The sequence below is a fragment of the Hemicordylus capensis genome, chromosome 15 (genome assembly GCF_027244095.1).
Source record: "Hemicordylus capensis ecotype Gifberg chromosome 15, rHemCap1.1.pri, whole genome shotgun sequence".
Lineage (NCBI taxonomy): Eukaryota > Metazoa > Chordata > Lepidosauria > Squamata > Cordylidae > Hemicordylus > Hemicordylus capensis.
Genome location: NC_069671.1, coordinates 15,779,152 through 15,790,104, shown reverse-complemented (window position 1 = coordinate 15,790,104; position 10,953 = coordinate 15,779,152). Strand labels below are relative to the sequence as shown.

Sequence of the window (10,953 nt, the reverse complement as noted above, 5' to 3'; positions counted from 1 at the left end):
GCTTTGGTTTTTCAGTCTCCTGTCTCTTCTGTTAAGCAGCTGTGGACACCTTCGTCCGGTCCTGACCCATCTGTTCATTGAGCCCAGTGTTGGCATGTTTTTTAGGGGTAATTATATTGGGGAGGGGGCAGCCACCTAATGGCGCAGCGGGGAAGTGACTTGCCTAGGGAGCAAGAGGGTGCCACTTCGAATCCTGAGTGTCCTGATTTTGCTTTTGGGATTTCAATGGCTTTGGCTCGGGGATTCTGGGAGTTGTAGTCAACCACATCTGGGAATCCCTGTTGGAGGCGACACTGATTTGGGCCCCAGTCTGAGAAGCAGACAGACCCCTTCCGGCTCCCGGACTGTTTGGAGGAGGCTCCTCGGGGCAGAAGACCATGAAGAGCCGATGAACCTCCTCGTAATAATCCCTTTAAAAGACAGGCATCATGGACCATAACTGTAGGTGCCTTGATAGAGAATTATAGAACTCCACGCGCACACAGATTGCGGGGGTGGTGGTGTTATGTTGCGTATGGGGCGGCATCAGTGGCTCCTGATACAGAGTCTGGAACCAGTTGGAGCCTGGCCGTCCGGTGTAACCGCGGCGTCTCCCCTCCAAGGCTGCGCCGCGCCCGACCCTGCTTAGCTTCCTCGACCGAGTGGAGAAGCCCAGCGGGGCGCGACCCGCCGCTGCCTGGCAGCACGCCCCGCCCTCTCCGCCGCCTGCGTGCCGTGCGTGCCTCCGTCACGCCGGCGCCTGGCCCCGCCCCGATCGCGGGCTGGCTGGTCCGTTCGCTCCCATAGCTACCAGAGGAGGCAGCCGGAGGCGGCCATCTTGGCGGCGGCGGCGGCGGCGGCCGGGCCGGCGATGAGCGGCTCGAAGCCGAGGGTAGCGCCGGCAGGGCCCGGCGGGGCCCTGAGCCGACCCCGCGGGCGGAGGGGCTCCGGGGACACGCCGCAGCGGGCGGTCCTACCCCGGACCGAGTCGGAGCTGCTGGCGCTGGAGGCGGTCCGGCCCGAGCACGTCCTGGGGCTGAGCCGCGTCACCGAGAGTGAGTCGGGGGCTAAGGTGGGGGGGGGCGTAAGGGGAGAGGCAGAGAAGTCGGGGGGGGGGCAGCCGGGCAGCGACTCCCCCTCCTCTCCCCTCCCCCCACTCTCCCCCATCCCATCCTCCCATCCCACCCTTTCCCACCTCAAATCTCTCTCCCCCTACTTTCCCTCTCCCACTTTTCCCTCCTCCCACAACCCCGTCTTCCCTCCCCCGCTCCCCTTTCTCCTCCTACTCTTCCTCCTTCACCTTCCGCTTTCCCTTCTCCCCTACTTCTTTCTCCTCTCACTCCACCACTTTCCCTCCCCCTTCTTCCCCCACTTTCCCCTCCCCTATCTCCCCCCCACTATTCTCTCTCCCTTCTCCCCCACTTTCCTCTCCCCCCCTTTCCCTTTCCCCTCCTCCCATCTCCCCTCCCCGGAGTTATCCTCTCCCCCCCCCCCGTTTTTCCTCCTTCACCTTCCACTCCTCCCCTCTCCCTTCTGCTTGGTGGGGGACCCCCCTCCGATATCTGTTCCAGCTCCCCAATGTTATCTTCTCTCCTGAAACTGGGGTGTGTGCAAATAATAGCCCCTGCCACCCCCCAAAAAATAGCCCCCCTGCCTGTTTATGCCTGTACTGTTTCTTACACAGACGCATGGGTCAGTTTCCAAAAAGCGATCTCCATTCTACATGCATTCCCCCGACGTGGAAAATCGGGACCCTCCTGCACCCCAGCATCCATTCCACGCCCTGTTTTCCTGCCCCCCCAAAGCCCTGTTTGCAGAACCCCCCCAATTACTCTTCCTGCACAGCAAGAGGGAGCACCCCCCCATCATTTTTGCTTCCTTAGTTTGAATGCCGCCTCTACTGCTGATTACCCCTGAAAGTGGGTCTTCTCACGTGCCCCAAGATGTGCTGCTGGTCTGCCTTGGTTTTCACACCCCTTGTTGGGGCCCACACATTCCATTTTATATGTGCCTAGTAGGCACCCCATATCCAGTTTGCTCTAATAACTCTGCCAAAGACCCAAGAGCCTGGGTACCCCCAAGCACCCCATTTGCAGGGTCTGCACCTTACGGGACTGCTCAACTTCAGCCCTACTGCAGATGTTGGCCTACAACTCCCATAATCCCTGGTTACTGGCCACTGTGGCAGGGGATTATGGGAGTTGTAGTCCAAAAAAGCGGGGGGGGGGTCATTGAGCTGAGTAGGCCTGTAAAACTGAGCACTCTTAACAGCTGTTTCGTTTTGACTCTGAATTGTCTTCCGCTTTCAGTGTCTCTCTTTTGCGGAGCCTTCCTCATTGTTCTCCCACTTTCAGCTCTCAGCTAATAATAATTTCTACTTTCAACTCTCACAAGTGTTCCACTTCTAATGGAAGCCTCCTTTTCAGTCCTTACTGGCTCCATCTGAACGTATGAAGACGCATTCTGCAGAGTCAGATACTTGGGCCATCTAGTGCAAGATTGTCTACACTGACTGGCAGTGCCTCTCCAGAGCTTTAGAGGGAGAAAGGCCTTTCCCAGGCCTTGTCCAGAGCAAGGGCGCACAACTTACATGGCCTGGTGGGCCGGAGCCACCCGTGACTTGGGGGGTGGGGGCCAAGGTCGATGCTCAGTGCATTAATTTACATACAAATTATTTAAATGATTAAGGAAAGTGATTATTAGTTAGTTGTGGATTTGCATCAAGGGACCCACAATTTTAAACATGAATAACGGGTCAGAAAATATACTCTGTCCCTGTCAATGGGGCATCTGGGGTACATGCCAGCCCCAGACTAGAGTTGGGGTAAAGGCTAAGGGGAAAGAGTGATGAGGGAGGGGGCATCTGGCTTCATGTAGCCAACTGCATTAAGCCATAGCTGCATGTCGGCAGTCAGATCAAAATCTCTTCATGGTTCCTGCTGTTGCTGCAGGATAGTCCTTCCTGAAGGCCCGCAAAAAAGTTCCCATGGACCAGATCCGGCCCTGGGCCTTATATTGATCAGGGATTCTCGACGTTGGGTCCCCAGATGTTATTGGACTTCAACTCCCGTAATTCCCAGCTACGGTGGCCTTTGGCTGGAGATTATGGGAGTTGACATCTGGGGACCCAACGTTGAGAATCCCTGCTCTAGATCAGCTACTGGCCACCTTCTCCAAGTGTAATAATGAAAATGTGGGCTTACTCTAATATCAGTTGTCTCTCTTATTTTCAGATGTGTTTGGCTCATATGTCAGACTGTGCATATGAAGCTGCTGGGTGCAGAGTCTGGTCCATCTAGCCTAGTTCTGCCTCATGATGGAGGGCTGAGGGAGAGCTCTCTCTGCCTTTTGATGGTGGCGCTCAGCAACTTTCTCTGTAGTGTCTCCTGAAGTGCCAATTCTCCAGTTCTCTTTTTGCTTCCCCCTAGGTTATTTGTGTAGACCCGAGGACAACATCTACAATATTGACTTCACCAAGTTCAAGATCCGGGACCTCGAGACCGGGACGGTGCTGTTTGAAATTGCCAAACCTTCTGCTTTAGGTAAACTAGTTGCAAAGGCACGGAACCCGGATTTGTCTGTGTGTTTTTCTTTTGTTTGTTGCATTTATATACTGCCTCTCTGCCTTGACCAGGCCACCCAAGATGGTTTACAGTTATTGTAAACCGCCCAGAGACGAAAGTTTGGGGCAGTGTACAAATTTGATAAATAAATAGAATAAATAAATAAATACCGGATTAAGAATAAACATGCTATCAGTGCCGGCTCAAGGGGTTTTGGCGCCCTTGGACAGTTTTGCTCTGGTGCAAAAGACCATGTGACCATGTCAGCTTAAAAGACCATGTGACCATGTCAGCTCTCCTTACTGTCTTACCTCTGGCTTCACACAAGCCAGAAGGGGGCGGAGGGAGGAACCTGCTCCAGGCGAGTGAGCACCTCCTTCAATGTGCAGCCCTCCGGGAGTGGTGCCCCCCACCCGCCCAGGTCAGCAGCACCTGCGGGAAACTTGGCAGAACTTCACCAGGGAGGGAGGCCGCTGCTTTCTGTGCTTGGCCTTGCTCTCTCTTTGGCGCAGAGGGTGGGAGGAACACAGCCACAGTGAAAAAGAACTGCCTTTAGTCAGTCCTAAATTTCTTGGCTGTGTTCCACCCTCTGATGGAAATGCACTTTGCTTCACTGTAGAATCCTCTTTGGTTTTGTGTCTTGGTGTTCTTCGTTTTATCACATCGCCCTGTCTCTGTTCTGTTGCACGCCTGGGCTGATGGTTTACCATCATGAGCACAAGCCTCTGACTTGCTCACACACACACCCCTTCATGCACGGCATTTGGCTGTGACTTTTTCCTGGTTGAAAACAAACCAGAATTTTTTTGTTGTCCTGGTTTGATATCCTGGCTTATTAACAAACGGTGGTTAGACCACACCGTGATTATTCAGGTGTGGACACCACAACAAATTGCTCTTGGTGTTAAGTCAGGAATGGAAGCGGTTAGTTTCTTGCAGGTGAGTGTTAGTTTGCATAACACATAGGCTTGTGTTAGTTTGCATAATCAGGATTTAGTGTTCTAAATCTGAGCCTAGCCAGTGCGGTCTAGAGGCTTTTGTGTCCGGGGGGGGAAAGCAGTCCTGCACTTAGGTACCCACCCTTCAGTTTGTCTCAGCTGCCCTAAATCTTTCTGCATTTTAGCTCACGTCAGCCGGCAGATGGCGAGCTCATTAGTTGAAAGGGCAGTTGTGGCGCTGAGTGACCTGACTAGAAAAGCTCCTCCCCAAGGGGTTACTCGGACACTGTCCCGATGGACACACCTTAGGAAGTGCCAGCAGGTTTGGGAGAAGCTGCAGGCGTGTGCGGATTCTCTCACGGCTAACTCTTGAATGGCCGATTCTTGCAGAACAAGAAGACGACAACGAGGACAACGGAGAGGTGGACACCAGCGCAGGGCGCTTTGTCCGCTATCAGTTCACCCCTGCCTTCCTGCGTCTCCGGACGGTTGGTGCAACGTGAGTCCAAGCTGATGGGATGGAGATAGGCAAAGGCCTCGCTGGTGACTTGCGTGCCAGCTCTCTCTCTCTCTCTCTCCGCGGTAGCATGGATCCGAGTTGGTGAGAAGCCGGCTCAGCGATCCAAACAATGGCTCTAGAAGTAGAAGGCCTCGGTTGTGTCCGGAGCTCTGTGCCCTCCGTGCTCTTCCTTAAAATAAAATCGTTAAAGAACAGTTCTGCAAGATGGGTAAACGGAGCGACACTTCATTGCATTTTCTTGCTTTGCGTCATGTCACTTGTATATTCTGTGCTCCTTATTCTGGGGAGAGCAGCTGTGTCCACAGACACCTCCGGGTCTGTGGAAATCTGAGTCAGTCTGATGGGTTTCACTAAGGCCCTTTCAAGCATATTTTCAACCGATACGGACTAGAAATTTAGATTTTTGTATCATCTTAATGAAAGCTGATATTTTTGGGAGACTGGATTCTGTGGAGAGTACCACATTTTGTAGCTTTTGGGCACTTGTGCAGGATCCTCAGAGCCCTAGTTATCTGTTCAACGTGGATCTCTCTCTCGCTCACTCTCTCACACGAAGGTTTCACACAACTCCAGCATCACCTTCCCTGCCTCGTTAAGCTGACTTCTGGTCAGGAAGCTAACTGCCTAACTGGGTATTCTTTTCCTTCTCACCCTTTCTCTGCAGCGTGGAATTCACTGTGGGCGACAAGCCGGTGTCGAACTTCCGCATGATTGAGAGGCATTACTTCCGAGACCACCTGCTCAAGAACTTTGACTTTGATTTTGGCTTCTGCATCCCCAGCAGCAGGAACACATGCGAGCACATCTATGAGTTCCCCCAGCTTTCAGAGGACCTGAGTAAGTATCTTTTCCAGGAGGAGTTGCAGGCTGAAGCCGAAAGGTCGCAGTGACGGGCTGGGGGAGAACAGAGACTAGGTTACCCCACCCCACTCCCTGTTCATAATCCAGCCCTGGCTCCTGCTCTGTGGGTCAGTCATGAAGGAGACTGGCTCCAGATTGTTTCCTGAAAACTGGCCCAGGTTTCTGGTCCTGGCAGAGCAGTTGAGGCTTGCAAGAGATGGACGTGTGGAGCCAGCCGTTGGGTTCCCCTGCTGGGTTTTCCTCTGAAAGGCTCGTCTCCATTCCTTCGGGGTGAATTGTCCTGCTGTGGGGGCCTGACCTCCTTTCCCTTCCTCCCGCTGCAGTCCGCCTGATGGTCGAGAACCCCTACGAGACCCGCTCTGACAGCTTCTACTTTGTGGACAACAAGCTGATCATGCACAATAAGGCCGACTATGCCTACAACGGGGGGCAGTAGCTACTGCTGCCGCTGCCCCCTTTGGACATTGCACTACCGCTCGCTCTTCTGGATGCGCAGGAGAGACGGACCCCGCCGCTTCCTACTCAAAGGCCTCTTGGGGACCGCCCTGCCAGGCTCAAGGTGCGCTGTGAGCGAGGCTGAGGTGGCAGCTTATGACAGTAAAGGCCGTCTCCTTGCATTTCTGCTCTCTCCAGCATTGTTCCTTGGCCTCTGTGCTTGGCTTCCAGGGGTCTCTTGGTTAGGTAACAACCCAGATGGTCTGTCAAATGTTCACCGATGACGCCGTGCTTGTAGCTCAGGAGCCTCGGCCTGTATTATGTCTTGTATGTGTCCCGTCCCCCCCCCCTTTTCCACCTCCCCCTTGTCCTCCAGGAACATCCTGCCTCCGACCAGTGGGCAGCCTTCTGCGAGGGGAGGCTGCTGTTCTCTTCCCAAGTAGCCGATGAAAGGTTGCTGCCAGTCCCCTTCAAAGAGGTGTGGAGTGAGTGGGGCCGATGAACCACTAAGGCAGCCTCAGTCCTTCAGCTGGCACACACATTTCTGCCTTCACGGCCACCCTTAAAAGGAACGAATTGGGAGGAGGATGCAAGGCGATGGACTCTCCCTTCTGGTTTTGCACTCTCGGATGCCCCTGGGGCACCTTAAACTCTGTTAGGCAGCTCTCTGCAAAGAGAAGGAGAGCCACAGGATGTCACCAAATCAGCCTCTGGAACGCCATGCTGTGTGAGGGAGAGAAATGATATTTTCTGCCCCAATGCAGGAAGCAGGCTGAAATCAACGCAGCGTGCCCTGGCTTCCTCCTGGCTGCTGCTTTCGTCCCATTCCATAGGTCAGCTTTGCTCTTCACTTCGGGAGAATGGACCCAATGGGGTGGTCCAGAGAGGAGCCCGGAGCTGCCTGTGCATGTGCCACGTGGCAGACCCCGGTTTTTCTTTCTTGCTGCGTTGGAAAAAGTATTATCCAAAGAAACCGTGATGTCCACCGGCCTGTATTGCCTGAAGTGGTGCTTCAGTTCCTGCCATGGTTAAAGTGGGCTCTAAAGATTTCCCAGCGTGATGAGATGTGGCTCTGAGGCGAAAGACAACACACACACACACCCCGCCAAATGGCTCTGAGTACTTTGTTGGCTCCATTTAAATTTATAGTTCAGGAAACAGACTGTGGCTTTTGCTGTTGGAATGGGTTAGGCTTGTGTAGCTTGTAGGCTCTGAGAACAGGCGAGTTGATGAGGATTTGGGACTGGGGAGAGGAGTGTGTGTCTCAGCCAGTAAGACTTCCTCAGGGCGGCTAGATGCCCTGAAGATGTCCTGTGTTCGCCATCTCTCTCGTCACACCCCTCCACACCCAGAGCTTTCCCTAGTCCCATTCTTGCCTTGCTTCGGAGTTAAGTTAGTATTGCCCTGCACTCGCAGAGAAGCCATATGTTGGAACGCCCCATGTTCAAAGCCCTTCTGACGGACTGCCTGCATAAGGTGCCACTTCAGTGAAATTGGGCAGTTGTGCCTGGAGAGGAAGAATGTTGCACACTCCCTTAAAACATATATCCCCATCGGGGATTGTAAGCCCAGAATCGAGCCCCCAGTGGTGGTGATGGGAAGGAAGCACAAGACGGAAATCGCTTGGACTTCTGTTCTGTAAGGTAGGAGATTTTGACCACCCCGAATCCCTGAAATATTGGGAGGCATAATAAAGGTGAAGAGAGTAACGCTTCACCTAAGTAGTCAAGTTCTTTTGAAAAAGAAAAAAAACTAGATTATGAAGAGCACACCTCTCTCTCTCCATCTCCATCTCATCTTCTTTCTTTCAAAAAGCACTTGCGATCCAGAGCTAGGGGCACCTTCATATTCCTGTGCTGTGGGCGAGTTCTCTCCTGAATGGTGGTCTCAGTTTTGCTGCAATCTGCCCTCTGCTTTTCACAGAAAGGTGCCTTCCCCCCACTGCCCCAATATCCAAGACCACATGTGAGGAGCCATCGAGAAAATCATCCACAGGAGGCTGTGGGAGGTCTTGTTCCATGTGGCTAAACACCAGGTGCCTTTAAACGTCAATTATTTGTGTTGCTCAGTCTTCTACATGTGCTGGTCTCCTTGCTCCCCTGGGTGCAGTTGGAAGGAATCTAGTGAGTAATCTGAGCCAAGATCAGGTACTATTTTCTGCAATAAACTTCCAGTGAGGGAAGGGGTCGGAGCTGAAACTTTCCCCCCAGGACTGTTGGTGCTCTGTGCATCCTTTGTATGAGATTGACTACTGTCTTAGCAATAAGAAACCGAAAAAGGGGTTTGGGGGTGTGTGTGCTTGCTAGTTGCTTTTGATTTTTTCTGGGCCAAATATTTAAGGGGGAGGATATTCTGACATCCTAGATCGGGTTCCCAGCCTTAGGTCCTCCGATGTTGTTAGACTACAACTCCCATCATTCCAAAGGTCATGGCTGGGGGTGATGGGACTTGTAGTTCAGCAACACCTGGAGTTCTCAGATTGGACATTCCTGTCCTTGATAACACGGCCAAGTTGCCTGGTGCTCTCTGGACAATTTGTGTAAAAATGGGTCCACTTTAATGACTTTCAGGGTGGCCTGACCTTGGTTAGGCTGCTCTTCCTTTCCTTTGCCTCCCTTGGTAGAGGCTCCCTCAGACCTGTGAGAGCTGCCGGGCTGTTGTGGAAACCTGTATTCTGCCACCGTAGCTCTGCACCCATAGGTGGTGTGCTGAAGAGATGACGGTCCCTGCTTCTGCTGTGTTGACCAAGAAGTTAGCGAAGGGGAAGCAGATACTCTAGCGCCTCCATCCCCAGAAACGAGTGCTTCAGCTTGTCATTTGAATCAATGGGCCAACCACTCAGGCAGTTCCTAAACCCTCCGAGCATTTGCCATGGCTTGATTAATGCTTCCTAGATACCCATGCCATGATTGCCGGAGGGCTTGGTTATGGTGTCCGGTGCACTAAGCTGTCCCATTGAATACGGACCAAAGTATCAGTGCCCTGGACTTGATTTAGAGCCGTCGTCTTCCTGTTGTGTGTTTTCTTCTCACCCCACTAGAGCAGGGGTTCCCAACCTTTGGCCCTCCAGATGTTGCCAAACTACAACTCCCAGCATCCCGAGCCACTAAATTGTAGTTGGGGATGATGGGAGTTGTAATTCGGCAACATCTGGAGGGCCACCATTTGAGAAACCCTGCACTGGACCTTGGGTTGGAAAGGCTTTCCTTCGCTTTCTCGTTAAAGACCCAGGAGTAGCCAAACACTTGAAAGCAGTGGGCGTGAGTCACAGAGGCATTGCCTTTTGCCTTGTATGTGGTATCTGGCTGATGACAGGTTTGCCATGAAGGAACCGTTTGGTTCAGTGATGCCCTTGCAATGCTTTAGGCAAAATCCTCTGCTCCCGTGTCCCGTCTCCCCACTCCAGCTTGTGGTTGGCTGTCACACGGCGACATCTGTCCCATATGCTGGATGCAATCTTTGGAGTCCTCTAATTGCTCCACGCATCCCAAGTAATGGGGCAGTTGTAATACCTGGAGAGCTCTCTTAGCATTAGCCGTTCCTGTTTGTCAAGCACCAGCAACTTCATGGTCCCTTGTATAGACCTCTGTGGTTGTTATTATTATTGTGAAGATTTTCTAAGCTTGTTAGACGGAGGCAAGGAGTTTCTTTCTCAGTTCCACTGATTTGCGGTGGGGGGGAGGTTTTCATCTATGATGACAGTAGAAAACTGGTTATATGGTACCAGATCAATAATTACCACATTTAGATTGTGAGCCCTCCTTGGGACAGGGAACAACGGTCTTCTCATTCCTTTACTACGTAATAAACTGCTTTTGAGAACTTTTCTTTTTGTTGAAAAACCGTATGTAAGTATTCTAAATATATTCCACATCATCCAGTTACCAGCAAAAGTGGGGAGTTAGCCACAATGCTGTGGGGCAAAACGGTGCCCCGGCAGGGCTTGGTGGCTCTGAATCGGCCCCTCTGAACCAGAGGTTCCCAACATTGGGCCCCCCAGATGTTGATGGGCTCCCATCCCTCCCAGCCACCCAAAGTGATTTTGGCTGGGGATGATGGGAGTTGTAGCCCAACGACGTTTGGGAACCCTTGACTTAAACGACTTCCTGCTCGTCTTCTCTTAGACCTGGCGTCGTTCTGCTCAGCAGAGACCTTTGCCTGAGAATATATCCATGTCTCAGTCCACCTTGGTCCGTTTGCACCTGTAGCTCCAAGAGAGACTCTCGGTAATGTGCAAGTTGTTCCCTTTGAACTTGTGAAGGACAGTCGAGTTCCAGAAGAGAGCTTGCAGTTATATTTTTCTGTCGAGGTATTTTCCTATAAAGGTTGGCAGAAATGGCAGTAAAGTCTGTGATGTCTACCACCACCACGCCGAGCCCTCATTTTGCTGTGTCCTGTCCTCTTGTCTCTCCTAGACCCACAGGAAACTAGCTGACGATTTGTATAAAAACATTATTTTGTCACAAGCAATAGTAATAAAATGAAACTCCAACATTTTAAACTGGAGGCTTGCCTTATTTGTGTCGTATCCTTAGGAGCCGGAGGTTTTGTGGGGCGTGTGAGTGAGGGAGTGGGTCCACAGACTGTGACCCCAGAAATCAGAGAACTCCGAAAATGCAGCCACTTAATTCCATTGTAAGATCGGAGGGGCAAGATG

At 52.3% G+C, this 10,953-nt stretch overlaps 1 protein-coding gene across 1 annotated transcript; it reads left to right on the top strand.

The window, feature by feature from the left end:
* Nucleotides 1–698: 698 nt before the first annotated feature.
* Nucleotides 699–10,802, top strand: UNC119B (unc-119 lipid binding chaperone B). The gene is made up of 5 exons (XM_053279225.1): nt 699–1,034; nt 3,408–3,521; nt 4,871–4,979; nt 5,665–5,837; nt 6,185–10,802. Exons 1-5 carry the CDS (start codon nt 851–853, stop codon nt 6,295–6,297), a joined length of 693 nt encoding a protein of 230 aa, XP_053135200.1. The 5' UTR covers nt 699–850; the 3' UTR covers nt 6,298–10,802.
* The last annotated feature ends 151 nt before the right edge of the window (nt 10,803–10,953 follow it).